The 15,782-nt window shown below is 54.2% G+C and overlaps 1 protein-coding gene across 1 annotated transcript in view; it reads left to right on the top strand.

Annotated features, from left to right (window-relative positions):
- Window positions 1-15,782, top strand: part of CCT6A (chaperonin containing TCP1 subunit 6A) — a 391,452-nt gene that overhangs the window by 241,375 nt on the left and 134,295 nt on the right. Inside the window, exon 11 of the mRNA XM_069614878.1 lies at window positions 14,511-14,644. Within this exon, the coding sequence (XP_069470979.1) occupies window positions 14,511-14,644 (134 nt within the window). The remainder of the gene's footprint in view (window positions 1-14,510; window positions 14,645-15,782) is intronic.

Genomic DNA, 15,782 nt, shown 5'->3' with positions numbered 1-15,782 from the left:
AGGGAGGAACTTGAGATTCATTGTCCACCGTAGTTGAGAGCCCTACAGTTAGCGAAGATTTAATTTCTTTAGTAATCCAATTGGATGTAAGGCTGTCGGAGAAGGTCAGAGAAGAGGCATTTTTCTGAAGGCAGTTTGGAGTAGAAGTGAGGGGGAGCTTCGAGGACAAGATCAGTCGACGAGACTTTCCGTTGAGTGAAAGTGGTGGGAGTGAACAAACCTGTCCTCAGGTGCAGATTTCCAGACCTCACCATGAGACGGTCACGACGGACGCCTCCCTGGAAGGATGGGCAGCGCACTCCGGAAGTCTTCATGCAAGAGGCCTGTGGCTACCGGGAGAAGTTGTTGCACATCAGCGTGTTGGAGCTGCTGGCAGTGTTTTGGGCCCTCAAGTCCTTCCTTCTGTCCTTCAAGGGCAAGGTGGTACAGTCTACATCCGGAAGCGGGGGGCGGGGGGGGGGGAACCAGATCCCCGGCGCTCTCCAAAGAGGCAAAGGACCTTTGGCACCGGCCGTAGACCAGAGGATGTGCCTCATCCCTTTTCCTCTAGCAGGAGTGAAGAACACCATCGGCGACTCTCTCAACAAGGACCTACGCTCTAGCTACGAGTGGGAACTTCGGCAGGGCCAAGTGGATCTCCTGTTCCACAAATGAGGCAATCCCCAGATCGATCTGCTTACAACGGCGACTAACACCAAATGCCAGAGGTTTGCAAGCAGGTTTCCCCAGCTGGGGAGCATGGGAGACACGTTGTCTTCCCCTGGGATGGCCTGTTTCTGTATGTGTTCCCTCCGTTGCTTCTTAGACTGGTGAATCAAATCAGACGGCCCCAGTGCAGGATGATCCTCGTCGCACCAGCGTGGCCGATACGGATATGGTACCAGGACTTCTCCAGCATGGGGTCTGGCATGGATTCACATGCTCATGAATATTCCCCGTCGTCAGGCTGGGAATCCTCGGTAAAGAAAAAACCAGTATCAGTTTCGTTTCTGATCTGTCTTTCGCAGTAATAACCAATCACTGGTCTCTGCGTCATACTGACCACAGCCAATGACTGCCCTCTACCTAAGCACCGCCTCTGGCAGCCATCTTCAGATTTTTACCGCACGTTCATGTGTTGGGATCCTCGTGCTATTGCTCTCGAGCGTTAGTGCTATTTTTTCGCGCTTTTTCACAAAAACTTCGATTCTTTCGGTCAAAAGAGCCTCAAGCTCCACCGATCCTACATCCGATCAACTGGGACCCGTGTCGGATTCATCTGTGCCCCTCAAGGGTGAAGATTTCGTCGAGCTACGCTTCGGAGGACTCCAGAAGCTTCTCAGGCCCGGTCTCGGAGATGGCCCAGGAGAAGGGAAGCTCGACGCCCGGAAAGCTGTTCAGGGCCTGCCCTGGATGCCAGCTGCAGAACGTCTTCAAGGAGGACGAACACTCTTTCTGCCTTTACTGCCTTCATGGGGACAAGACGCACGTGGAGAAGGACTGTGCGTTTTGCGGCAACATGTCGGAACGGACCATGAAGGACCGCCATCAACGTCTCGCCAGCTGGCTGGAGGGTAAGAGCCCGTCTGGCGAGAAGAAGAAGAAATCTGAGCGGTCTTCTAAGACCTTTGAGGGCGCCCCGGCGACGGGGGCCCAACATAAGGCCAAGCACCGCGAGTCCGCTGGCACCGGGAGCGCCGAACGGTCGGGCTCTACGGGCGCCAGGCAGGGCGCACCCTCCCCGGCACCATCAACCACGAGCCAACGCTCTGGGTCGGGTAAGAGGAAGGCCGAGCACCCGGCGAAGCTCCTGGAGAGACCCCGGTCGAGCTCTAAGGCAGAGGAGGAGCGTGGCAGTGCCCCCTCCCTCAAGGATAAGGCGGTGAGCGCACCTAAGGTGGTGAAGGCCTTGATCCATTCGACCAAGCCCTCTATCGAAACGGTCGCGGCGGCCCTGGCCCAGCCTGTGGAGGCTGCACCAGTGGTGGCGGCCTCGGGGCCCAGAATCTCCCTGCCTCCTCGGAGGGAGTCTTCTTTCGTGCCCATCGATAGGACCCCCGTGAAACCCTCCGTGGGGAAGAAGGGGGGGCAGGGCGTCGGCGTAGATTCGGCCTCAACCTCAGAAGAGGAACTGATCGAGGTATTAAGCCACGGCCTAGGCGTGGAACAAGACCAGCCCGTCGGAATGGGCCCCGACGCAGGTGACGACGACATCGTCGAGGATACCGACGGGGCCCCTGCTCGCCCGTCGGATTCCCCTCTGCCAGCGCCGCAAGACAACTCAGCGGCCATTTTGTTGGCTATACAGTCCTTATGCTCCGAGATAAGGACGAGACTACCGTTACCGACGGAGGAACCTCTCCCGTCGGGGGATCCAGAACCGGGACCTTCTGGTGTTCCCCCTACCAAGAAAAGAAGGATTCATCCACCGCCTCCTTTTCAACCGTCGCGCCCCGTCCAGCCCTCCTCCCCGTCCACCCGAGGGGATGATACGGGGACTGACACGGCAGCGACGGGTACGGACGACGAGGCATACGACGAGGATTTTCCGTCGTCGCCTCCCACCAGGGCTTCTCCGCCCGACGAGATTGGATCGTTCCACTCAATGATCGCCAGGGCATCCGAGCTTTTCCAACTCTGCCCTGAGGAGAAGAAAAAGGAAGGCTTCCTTTACCAACGGCGCGAGACCAAGAGGAAGACGGTCCTCGCAGTGCCTCTGTTGGACGACATTTGGGATGAGGGCCTTTCCCTCCTCAAGAACCCTTCCACGACGCCAGCGAAAAGAGACCGGTACGAGAAAAAGTACCGGGTCCCGGACTCAGCCCCCCTATGCCTCCGGGCGCAGCCTACCCCGGACTCCGTCGTCTCCGCGGCAGCCAGGAAGAAAGCGGGGGGGGGGTGCGGCCTCCACGTCGACTTCCCCGCCGGACGGCGAGGGAAAGAAATTGGATGCCATGGGGCGCAGAGTCATCTCGTCGGCGGCGACGACGATTAAAGCGGCCAACGCCTTGGCTATCGTGGCCCGCTACGACAGGGAACTCTGGTACAAGATAGCTCCCCTGCTGGATTTTCTGCCGGACGACAAGAGGGCGGAGGCCCTTGAGATCCTGCAGGAAGGTGAGGTGGCCTCGGACCACGCCATCACCGTGGCGACGGACATCGCCGACACTGGGTTCCGCCAGATGGGCAACGGCGTTTGCCTTCGACGTCGCGGATGGCTCAAGGCTACGGACTTTCGGCAGGACGTCCAGACCAGGGTCCTGGACATGCCCTTCGACGGGAACAACCTGTTTGGGAAGACAGTGGACGATTCCCTTCAGGCCATCAAGGCGGATACTGAGACGGCCCGGGCCCTTGGAGTACTGCAGCAACGGCGGACGCCCTTTCGGAGCGGCGGAGGCAAGGGCGCCTCCAAAGGTTCCGGCGGCGGTTTCGCTTCCTACCGTCAAGCGGCCCGCTCGTCGTCGCAAGAGGCCTACAGAGGACGAGGCAAGTCTGGCGGACCCCGCCGTCGTCGCCAAGGAGGCCAAGGCGGCAAGGCCGCGTCCAAGCAGGATTGAACCGGCCGTGGGGTCGGGCCCCCACCGAAGCACCCCGGTGGGAGGCCGGCTGGCGGGCTTCGTCAGCGTGTGGGAGTCCATCTCCACCGACCGTTGGGTGCTGGACGCCCTGGCCCGGGGCCACGCGCTCGAGTTTCAAAGAAGGTGCCCGCGCGTCCCCCCCGTGGCCAGGAAAGAACTTCACGTCCCTCAACTTCTCCTGGAGGTAAAGGCGATGCTCAGAAAGGGCGCCATCGAACTCGTCCCAAAGAGGCTTCGGGGCTCCGGAGTCTACTCGCGTTACTTCCTCGTGAAGAAGACGACGGGAGGATGGCGCCCCATCCTGGACCTGCGACGCCTGAACAAGTTCATCAAGGCGCAGAAGTTCCGGATGGTCACCCTCCAGCACGTCCTGGGTCAGCTGGAGGAAGGAGACTTCCTATCGTCGTTGGATTTGGAGGATGCCTACTTCCACATTCCCATCCTAAAGGGGCACCAAAAATTCCTCAGATTCGTGGTCCAAGGGCGTCATTACCAGTTCAAAGCCCTTCCCTTCGGACTGCGGTCGGCACCCAGGGTTTTCACCAAGTGCCTCGCACCGGTGGCGGCGCAGCTGCGCCGCGAGGGGATTCACGTCTACCCCTACCTGGACGACTGGCTCATCCGCGCCAAGACGAGGGAGCTCGCCGTGGTCCACACGGCAAGGACCGTCCAACTCCTCACGGACCTGGGATTCTCCGTGAACTACGCCAAATCCCACCTGGTGCCCGCGCAAGTCGCACTGTTTCTGGGAGCGAGGCTCGACACAGTGTCCCTTCTGGCCTCCCCGTCGGAGGAGAGGACCAGGACCATCCTGGGCAAGGTGCAACGGATGTTGGTGGCCGACGCGGCCAAGGTGAGGTCCATCAAGTCCCTCCTCGGGATGATGTCTTCCTGCATCTACCTCATTCCCATGTGCAGGCTCCGGATGCGCCCGTTGCAAGAGTTCCTGGATGCGCGCTGGATCCAGACGACGGGCAGCTTCGAGGAAAGGATCAAGCTCGACGAGAGTTTCCGACGAGCGATACGGTGGTGGGGCACCCGCGCGCATCTGACGGCGGGCATGGACTTCCAGACCCCAGCCCACCAGGTGACTGTGACCACGGATGCCTCCCTAGAAGGGTGGGGAGCGCACACCGAAAACCTGCACGCAAGGGGACTCTGGCTCCCGACGGAGAAGTCCCTGCATATCAACGTCCTGGAGCTCCGTGCAGTGTTTTGGGCCCTCAGGTCCTTCCTTCCGTCCCTCAAGGGCAAGGTGGTGAGGATCTTCACCGACAACACCACCACCATGTTTTACATCAGGAAACAGGGCGGAACCAGGTCCCCAGCGCTGTCCAAGGAGGCGCAGGACCTGTGGCATTGGGCCGTCGCCCAAGGGATTCTTCTGGTGCCGTTTCATCTGGCAGGGATAAAAAACACCATCGCCGACTCACTCAGCAGGGAGCTGCGCTCGTGCCACGAGTGGGAACTACGGCAGGATCTGGTGGATCGCCTCTTCCGACGGTGGGGCACACCCCAGATCGACCTGTTCGCGACGGCGACGAACACCAAGTGCCGGAGGTTCGCCAGCAGGTTTCCCCAGACGAGGAGCATGGGCGATGCTTTCTCGTTCCCCTGGGAGGGCCTGTTCCTCTACGCGTTCCCTCCCTTGCCTCTGCTAATCCGGCTCGTCAACCAGCTCAAGAGGTCACGGTGCAGGATGATCCTCGTCGCACCTGCGTGGCCGAGGCAGATATGGTTCCCGGACCTTCTGGACTTGTCGGCGTCCCCGCCAATCAAGCTGCCGGCGGACGCGGATCTACTCTCCAGGGAAGGAGGCGCCATCCTCCACCACGACCCGAAGTCGCTGAACTTGCAGGCCTGGCTCCTGCAGCGCTAGAGTTTGGAGGATACGACATACCGGCCGATTGCAGAGAGGTTCTTGCAAAGGCCAGGGCGTCCTCGACTCTTAAATGCTACGGACACAAATGGAAGAGGTTTTCTGTCTGGTGCCACGCACAGAAGATTAACCCTCTACGGATTACGGCTCCCCAAGTGCTGCCGTACCTGCTGACGCTGGCCAAAGCTGGTCTGGCACACGCGTCCATCAAGATTCATCTTGCTGCGATCTCCCGATACACCAGAACCACGGGCCAGACGTCCTTGTGGTCTCATCGTCTGGTGAAAGAGTTCATGAAGGGACTGTTCAGATCGTTCCCGCCGGTGAAGGCTCCGGCCCCGGCGTGGGAGCTCAACGTGGTGCTGACCAAACTTATGGGACCTCCGTTCGAGCCTCTGCACTCGGCCCCGTTGAAGTTTCTATCGTGGAAAACAGCTTTTCTCGTGGCCATCACCTCCGCACGACGAGTGGGAGAGATCCAGGCCCTTTCCTGCAAGGCCCCGTACTTGACTTTCCACGACACGAGGGTAGTGCTCAGGACGCACCCCTCCTTCATGCCCAAGGTACCGTCGGACTTTCATCTCAACGAACCCTTGGTGTTACCTGTGTTCTTCCCGTCGCCTTCGTCGCCGGCTGAGAGGACTTTGCACTCGCTGGATGTAGCTAGAGCGCTGAAGTTCTACGTGGACCGCACGAAAGGTTTTCGGAAGACGTCACAACTCTTTGTAAACTTTGGACCTGTCAATCAGGGGAAGGCTCTCTCGAAGGCTTCCATCTCCAGATGGCTCTCCGGCTGTATCATGTACTGTCACCGGTTGGCAAACCGACCGCTGCCTGGCCGTCCGAGAGCCCATTCCACCAGAGCGATCGCAGCTACCACGGCGTTCCTATCTGGTGTGCCCCTGCTGGACATATGCAGGGCTGCTACGTGGAGGTCGACGCACACCTTCACGAAATTCTACTGCGTCGACCGGGATTCCAGGGAGGAGTCCAGGGTCGGCCAAGCAGTGCTGCGCAACCTGTTCGCCTGAGGTGAGCCTGGTGAGGAGGTAAGATGCTTAATGTTGAGTTGATGTGATGCTTAATGTTGAGCCTTTGCCACCTCCCGTGGTTGTGCATGTGTGTACTGCTATGTATTCTTTATTCATGAGCATGTGAATCCATGCCAGACCCCATGCTGGAGAAGGAACAAGTTACTTACCTGTAACTGTTGTTCTCCAGCATGGGTCTGGCATGGATTCACATGCGAACCCTCCCGCCTACCCCTCTGCGGCTCTTCACTTGGTCATACTGCCACTTCACGTGCTTCCAAATCTGAAGATGGCTGCCAGAGGCGGTGCTTAGGTAGAGGGCAGTCATTGGCTGTGGTCAGTATGACGCAGAGACCAGTGATTGGTTATTACTGCGAAAGACAGATCAGAAACGAAACTGATACTGGTTTTTTCTTTACCGAGGATTCCCAGCCTGACGACGGGGAATATTCATGAGCATGTGAATCCATGCCAGACCCATGCTGGAGAACAACAGTTACAGGTAAGTAACTTGTTCCCTTCTGGACATGTCAGCGTCCCCTCCAGTCAAGCTTCCGGCGGACGCAGACCTTCTTGCCAGGGAAGGAGGCGCGATTCTGCACCATGACCCCGGATCACAGAACCTGAGGGCCTGGCTTCTGTAGCACTAGAGTTTGGGGGATGCAATCTCCCATACGATTATAAGAAGGTGCTCACTAAGGCCAGAGCTTAATCTACTCTCAAATGCTACGGGCACAAGTAGCTCTCATGGCCACAGAACCCAAAAGCCACACATCTAGTGATGATGTGGGGTGGGGGGGGGGGAAATGGGTCACTTGACTCGCTTATGTCCCTTTTGGGACCCATAAACACAAGGGCCCTGGCTGGACTCAGAGATGTGAGCAGGAATACTTTATTTCAGTGCAGGAGTGCTTTTAGCACTTTCCAGGGGCTGAAGGCCTTTATTCCAGAGAACATCATCATGTGCTGACTCATCGGGAGTGGCTTCAGAAGCTCCGCTATATAAGCTGCTCCATTCTTGAGGCCAGTGCTTCGCGTTACTATGCACTCGTGTGCAACGTGACGCTCACCGCTGCTTGGACCAGTTTACTTAACTTTGAAACCAGGTTTCTGATGTTTGTTAATCTGCTTAGAATCACATGCTGTGCATAGGTCCGACATCCAGTGGTCACTGCGGAGTATTGCATTTTGTTTTTCGTAGTCGAAAAGGGACGTCGACAAGGCGTGTCTGAAATACTATCCCTATAGTGACGTGCGTTGTACCCACAATCCCTCACGCGTCGAGGTTGTGAAGCTGTTCTCCGCCGAGCAAGATCTTCGACGGAGGGTACGAGCGGAGGAAATCCTTCGGCGTTGCCGAACACGTGGCCTGGCCTCACAGGCCTTGTACAGTAGGGAGAGTGGGGTCGTGGGACATCTCTGGTTCTTTCTGAGAATGCCTTTCCTTTTCCCCTTCCTTTCCCTTGGGGTGGTTATCACGATTTATTGCCTCGGCTATGAAGAGGACACCCTTTAGATTTTGCCCGCTTTGCAAAGGCAAATTTACTTGGAAGGACAAGCACTCACGGTGTAACCGCTGCTTGCCCCTCGATCACAAGGAGGAAGGTTGCGCGGCTTGTCGGCTTCTTAAGCCTAAAACTCTAAAAGACCGTAGGGTTAAAAGGTGGGCGGCCTACGCGATGTCGAAGGCCGAAGGTTCACCCGCCGCTGCTACCACCGACCGTGACGAGGAACGCGATAACACGACCTCCGCTACGGAAGTCGAAAACCCCTCTAAAGAGCGCTCGCGCGCTTCGTCGTCTGTCCCCGGCCCCGACGGGCTCGGCTCACGCCATGCTTATGGGGATGAACACCCCGGCGACATTGACGCACACAAACTCACTTAAGCACACAACCCACGGCTCTTCTTCGTCAAAGACGAAGAGCATCAGCGCCCAAGGAGACGCAGGTTCCACCGGCAGCCTCCTCGGACCGTTCGGGTTCGAAGCCCCTCTAGCAACCGCTGCCGCGACCAGCGACTGGGCTTTAGGCAAATAAGGGCGCCGCCCCCAAACCATCGGCCGGCGCACATCAACAAAAGGCGCATGCCGCCGTAGAGCGATCGACACCCGTAGCGTCAAACGCAGGCCTCCGCAGACAAACGAGTCGCCGAGAGCTTGGCGAGGATCGCTGTAGCCGACGCCCAGAAGCGTACGCCGAAGGACATGTTGGGCGCTACGCAGAAGTCGAAAGACACGCCGAAAAAGCCCAAAGAAAGGCATGGACTACCCCTTTCAGTCGGGGGGTCACCCAGCACACCTGAAGGCTTTTCGGAGGGCGACGGGACACTTTCCTCGACGCTTTGGGAGAGGTCTAGCCGTTTTCAGCTAGATGACTCTATTTTTCCCCCGCCAAACCGCTCAGGAGTACCCCATGAAACCATGGGAAGACTCATCCTCTGTATGGAGAGGATGGAAAAGTTTATTAATACCCAGACCTCTCTCTAACTCCCAAGAGAACAAGAGAAGGGCCTCAGGAGGACCCCAAGGCCAAAAATTCGAGGCTAGTCAATCCCCAGCAGGACACAGCCTCAGACTTCCATGATGTGTACGACCTCACTGGGGAGGAACAATACTTGGAGGAGGAGGATTTTATAGACGATTAAGAGGGACAGTACCAGGAGGAAGGTCTGGAAGACAGGCCAGACATTATAGGAGAAGGCTTCGGAGTAAACCCAGAAGAAGGACCTTCACACCCCTGGCAATCCCCATCAGTATATTCCGACACTGATGTCCTAAACCTAAATCCTCCGGACAATTCACCGGTTAGGAACACGTCTCCAATTGACGATCAGCCCACTTTCAATGCCCTGTTGCGAAGAGCAGCAGCACATTTCGAACTGGACACTGGGGAGCTCTCTCCAGAATTAGACTTTGTGGAAAGATTAATTAAAGAGAAACCCCCGGTCAGCCAGACCATTCCCCTCCTCGCTTCAGTGAAGAGAAGAATCATCCCTTCACTGTCCACTCCCGCATTGATCAGAGGGGTCAATCCAAGAATTGAAAAACTTTTCTCTCCTTCACCCTCAGACCCGCTCTACATTAGGGGACATTCCATTCCGGATTCCCTGGTAGTATCTAATACTAGAAAGAGGGCAGGGGTACCACTTTCCACCAGTGAGGCACCCCCTGACAAGGAGGGCAAGAGGCTATATGCCCTTGCTAAAAGAGTAACTTCCTCGGCTGCCTTCTCAGCAAGAATTGCAAACAACAACTCTTTGCTTGCTAGCTATGCAGACGCGCAGTGGGCCAAGCTGCGCAAGGACGCCGAGGAAGCACCGGAGCCATTACGTACACGCCTGCTTTCAACTATTGGCGAAGGAACCCAGGTGAACCAGAGCATTGTAAAGAACTCTCTGGACGCGGCAGAAACAGCGGGACGTTCCCTGGTGCAGGGAATACTCCTAAAACGCCATGTATGGCTGTGCAACTCAGGGTTTAAACCGGAGACACAGGCGTCTTTAATAAATAAACCTGTGGAAGACTCTAACCTCTTCGGAAAAGCGGTGGATGAAGCTCTAGAGATGGCTAAAAAAGAGTTTGATACTATAAAGACTCTTGACCAAATCTCTAAGCCCACTACCAGACGCGGCTATGGCAACAAATGCTTTTTTCGTGGCCAACGCCGCCAACAAAGTCAACAGTACCCTGCCACCAATTACCAGTCCAATAGTGGGCAGTACAGCCAAAGAGGCCAACGCCGGGGTAAAGGGAGAGGTCGGGGGTCCACCCCCAGAGGCTCCCAAGCCCCCAACAACTCCCAAGTGACGCGAAGATTCGCGTCCCCTCCCATGCAACACCGGTCGGCGGCCGGATAACATCCTTTCTTCCTGCATGGGAGGGTATAACGTCAGACCGTTGGGTACTTTCCACCGTAGCCCACGGATACTGTATCGAATTCAACAGTTCCCCATCCTACAGACCCCGAGGGGACGTTGCATGACACCGGAACATCTTGCCATCCTTCTCTAAGAAGTACAACAACTGCTGGAAAAAGGAGCCATAGAGGTCGTGCCTCTATCTCAGGTAACGGAAGGTATTTATTCAGTGTACTTCCTTGTACCCAAAAAGGATCTAACCATGCGCCCTGTATTAGATCTGCGCCCAGCGAACAAGTTTATCAAACCCCAGAAGTTTCGTATGGTAACCTTACAGGAAGTGATCCCACTGCTTTCACAGGGAGATTACATGACAACATTGGACATGAAAGATGCATACTTTCATATTTTAATGTTGCCAGCGCACAGAAAATACCTCAGGTTCATGATAGAAGGCAAACACTACCAGTTCAGAGTGCTACCCTTCGGCATAGCATCAGCACCAAGGGTAGTCACGAAGGTGCTGGCAGTGGCAGCGGCCCACCTGCGCAGGTTGTCCATCCAAGTTTACCCTTACCTCGACGACTGGCTCATAACAGGGGATTCTTACGAAACATGCTTCTCCAATACCCAAAAGACGGTAGACCTTTTGTTCCAGTTGGGCTTCTCCATCAACGAAAAGAAGTCCAGTTTAGACCCCAGTCAAATCAAGCAATTCCTAGGGGCTCTAATTCAAACAAGGGACGGCCTCGTCTTCCCCTCCAAAGAGAGGGTCCAAAACATGCTGTTTCAGATCCCTCAATATGTGACCGGTCGAGAGGTGACGGTATGCAAAGCAATGCGCTTGCTAGGCATGATGGCGTCGTGTATTTATTTGGTACCTCTCGCGCGCCTGCGCCCAATGGAAGAGTGGCTCAACAGCCAGTGGTGTCAGGCCAGCGGACTATGGGTAGATCTATTGGTGGTCTCGCAAGCCTTGGTGCTCTCGCTACGGTGGTGGACAAAGGAAAACATGGGAAAAGGGAAACCTTTTGCCACACCCGCAGCAGAAGCCACTCTAATCAGACGCATCCCTCACAGGATGGGGGACACACCTATCCCATCAGACTGCTCACGGAGTGTGGACTCCGAACGTAGCATCCAAACACATAAATCTACTGGAGCTACTAGCTGTATTCAAGGCGCTAAAAGCCTTCCAGGAACACTTATAAGGCAAGACTGTGTTGGTCCTTACAGACAGCACCACAGCCATGTACTACATCAACAAGCAGGGGGGGCACCCACTCTCCAGGCCTGTCCAAACTGGCCCAGAATATATGTAAGTGGGCTCTCCAACAAAACATGTTCCTACTGTCACTACATGTACCCGGGGAACTCAATCTGCTGGCAGACAGACTCAGCAGAGATATCCCCCTGCCCGAAGAGTACGAATGGCGCCTGCACGAAGACATCGTCTTCACACAATGGGGATTCCCAGAAATAGACCTGTTCACAACCCTGGAGAACTCACAATGCTTAAGTTACGCCTCCAGATATCCCCAGAACCAATCCAAGGGGAACGGTCTGTCGATGCAATGGTCAGGGAAATTTGTTTACGCTTTTCCCCCGACTCCCCTTCTCAACAGGGTGGTGCACAAGATGCACCAGGAACAAGTGACCATGATACTAGTGGCCCCAATGTGGGCCCGACAGCCATGGTTCGCTCACTTGATGGAGATGTCTCTATCTCCCCCAGTGAGACTCCCCTGCCCGTACAACATGCTGTCTCAGAACAAGGGCAGGACTCTGCATCAATGCCCCCAGAACATGAACTTAGCAGCTTGGCTCCTGAAATCATAGAGTTCGGACATCTACAACTCCCGCAAAGATGCATGGACATCCTCAGGGAAGCCAGAAAACCTAACACTCGCCACTGCTATTCTAGCAAGTGGAAGAAATTTGTCATCTGGTGCAGGAGTAAAAGCATCAACCCTATTGACTGCTCTCCCACACATGTTGTTCTATACCTGACCCACGTATTGGATTCAGGTCTAGTGTTTAACTCCATTAAAGTCCACCTAGCGGCACTTTCTGCATACACCACTTCCCAACTCAGGGTGTCGTGGCGGAGGATCCCTGTTATAAAGGCCTTCATGGAGGGAGTAAAGAGAATACACCCCCCCGATAGCTGACCCAGCTCCCGGATGGGACCTTAATGTGGTACTTACCAGACTCGGCTCACCTTTCGAACCCATGCATAAAGCATCTCTTAAACACCTCACTCTTAAGACTGCTTTTTTAATAGCTATCACCTCCATCAGGAGAGTAAGTGAACTTCAGGCTCTTTCTATTCTAGACCCCTTTGTTACAGTTCAGAGATAAGGTGGTTCTACGCACTCACCCTAGGTTTGCTCCGAAATGTATTTCTAAATTCCACGTAAACCAATCTATAGAACTACCAACGTTCTTTCAAAATCCTTCCAATTTGGGAGAAAGGACTCTGCACACACTAGATGTACGCAGAGCGGTCATGTTCTACATGGAAAGAACCAGACCACTGAGGAAGACAAATCAGTTCTTCGTCTCGGTGGCAGCAGGAAGAGAAGGGGATGCAGTTTCAAAGTCCACTATTTCTAGATGGATTGTTCAATGCATCACTCTCTGCTATACTCTTGCTAAGCGAGAACTGCCCTTTAGGCCAAGAGCACACTCCTCGAGGCACGGGGGCATCCATAGCATTCATTGCAAATGTTCCCCTTGAGTCCATCTGCAAAGCGGCTACCTGGAGTTCTGTGCACACCTTTACAAAACACTACTGTCTAGATGCACACTCTAGATCTGACTCCCAAGTGGGACAGGCAGTATTACGACACCTTTTCTCTACTTTTCCTTCTCATAACCCACCGCCAACTCTGGGTACTGCTCGCTAGTCTATGCACAGCATGTGATTCTAAGCAGATTAACAAACATCAGAAGACACTGCATTACTTACCGTAAAAGCATTTCTGATGGTTGTATCTGCTTAGATTCACATGCGCCCACCCTTCCTCCCCGCTCGGATGGAAGGAACATAAGTCTATCTCTCTCTCTTTCTGTACTCACTCACGTCTAGAAGGCTCCCTCAGGGCAGAAAAATACAAACAGAGGGACCTCGACGCGTGAGGGATTGTGGGTACAACGCACGTCACTATAGGGATAGTATTTCAGACACGCCTTGTCGACGTCCCTTTTCGACTACGAAAAACAAAATGCAATACTCCGCAGTGACCACTGCATGTCGGATCTATGCACAGCATGTGAATCTAAGCAGATACAACCATCAGAAATGCTTTTACGGTAAGTAATGCATTGTCATTCTCCTGCATACTCGCATCCAGGAAACCAGTGTTTCATCGTTTATCTGCAGACTCCTCTCCTGGCATCCAGTGATCTTGATCCCAGCACCGCAAACAACTTAAGACCTACTGTACTGCTGCAGCTTTGTTCCTCATTCCCTCCAGCTGCTGCCTCAAGCTCTGCAGCTTCTGCCGGGCTGGCAACATCACCTGCAAGGGAAGAAAGCAAAAGGGCCAAAATTGCCAAATACAACCCTGGAGAGTGTGGGACAGCCTGCCCTCCAGGGTTGTATTTTAGCAATATATTATCAAATTGGCCAAAAGGCCCAATCACCCATGTCAAATTAAACCAAATCGGTCGTTGGGTCTTTTTTTTGTAATTTATATTTTGGGTCAAATATGCAAATGACAGCATTGGCACTCCAGCACTCTCCACTCCCTCCCCCCCCTTCTCTTGCACACTGAGTGCTCACTAGGCCTAGTAGATTTGTCTTTATTCTCCAGTGTACTCATTGTTTTCTATCCCATGTTCCCTCACTGTTGCCCTGTGAAACACAATTTTACTTGTTTGCGTGCCTAACAAATGCACAATAAATAAACCAAATAAGCGGGATGATGCTTACTGTCCATGCTGGCTCTGCCTCTCCTATTAGAGTGGGTGTTGCTGTAGTGCTAACTTACTCAAATATGCAAGTGTACTGATATCAATTTTTGCTTTGCATAGGTGGTTGGGGTCTGAAGTGGGCGGGGGAGTTGAGCTTTACGCAGCAGTAGGCACATTGTTTCTGGCCTGACAGAATAGGTAGATATTTAAAGTCTCAACTATGGATTTCTTGAGGTTATGGTCCTAATGTATTTTTGTTTCCATAGGTTGTGTGGTTCCAGGGGCTGGTGCAGTGGAAGTAGCGATATCAAATGCCCTAATTAAACACAAGCCCAATGTTAAGGGTAGGGCCCAGCTAGGAGTACAAGCCTATGCAGATGCCCTTCTTATCATCCCAAAGGTAATGTGCTTTTGATTATATGGGGAGGGGATTTCTGCAGGTGGGGCCAGGGAGTAAAACATTGTTTATTGTGACAAGGCACCACAATGATGGTCTTGAGTGCCTAGGTCTGTCTGTAAATTGATGTATTGTGCCCTAGTCTGAAGGCAAGAAATGGCATGCTGAGCTGATGGGAGGGATGCAGCCTGGGAAGAATTTGTGCTGGTATCTGGCTGCAAGCTATTGGGTGGATCATAATTCTATAATGCAGAATGTATTCTGTCCTAAAGTGATATATCCATGCTTTCCTCCAGCATGGGGTCTGCCATGGATTCACATGCTCATGAATATTCCCAGTCAGGCTGGGAATCCTTGGTAAAGGAAAAAAATCAGTTTAATTTCTGAACCGTCTTTCTCCTAACAACCAATCACTGATCTGTGGGTCATGCTGTCCTCTACCTAAGCCCCTGCTCTGGCAGCCATCTTCAGATTTTTACTGCACGTTCAAGTCTTCAGGGTCCTTGTGTTTAGCTCTCGAGCTTTTACTGCATTTTTTTCGCTTTTTGGAACAGTTTTACTCTTTTTCGGTCAGTCAAGCCTTGTGCTCCATCAATCAACCTGATTAACGGGGACGCATTTTTTTTCTGCTTCTTTAGCGCCCCTCAAGGGCGCATTTCGCTGACTTTCTTCATTGAGGCTTCCAGAAAATTCTTCAGGCCTTCGCAGAGTGGACCATGTCGGAGGAGAAGGCTTCAGCCCCTGTTCAAACTTTGCTGCGGCTCGCGAAATGTCTTATCGGACGAGAAGCGGTCCCTGTGCCTTTACTGCCTGTACCTGGCGCACATGGAGGAAGACTGCGTTTTGCCAGGTGGTGCCGCCTCACATGCTGAAGGATTGGCATAGGCAGCTAAAGGAGTGGCTGCAGGCCAAGGGCCCTGCTCTGGGTGGGTCCCAGCAGCATGCCTCTTACAGTTCCAAGAAAGCTGAGCGGGCTTTTCAGACTTTTTGAGGGCGCCCGTCCCGTGGGCGTCCAACAGAAGGCCAAGCACCACGGCCAACAGGAGCACTGTTTCGAAAGCTCCTCGGCAGCCAGGGCTCATCTGACTTCTCCAGCAACTTCAGTCACCAGTCAACGCTCAGGATATTTGGCCCGAGAAAG

The sequence above is a fragment of the Ambystoma mexicanum genome, chromosome 9 (assembly GCF_040938575.1).
Source record: "Ambystoma mexicanum isolate Mex_15411 chromosome 9, UKY_AmexF1_1, whole genome shotgun sequence".
NCBI lineage: Eukaryota > Metazoa > Chordata > Amphibia > Caudata > Ambystomatidae > Ambystoma > Ambystoma mexicanum.
Note: the sequence above shows the minus strand (reverse complement) of the source record. Positions and strands in the feature narration are given on the sequence as shown.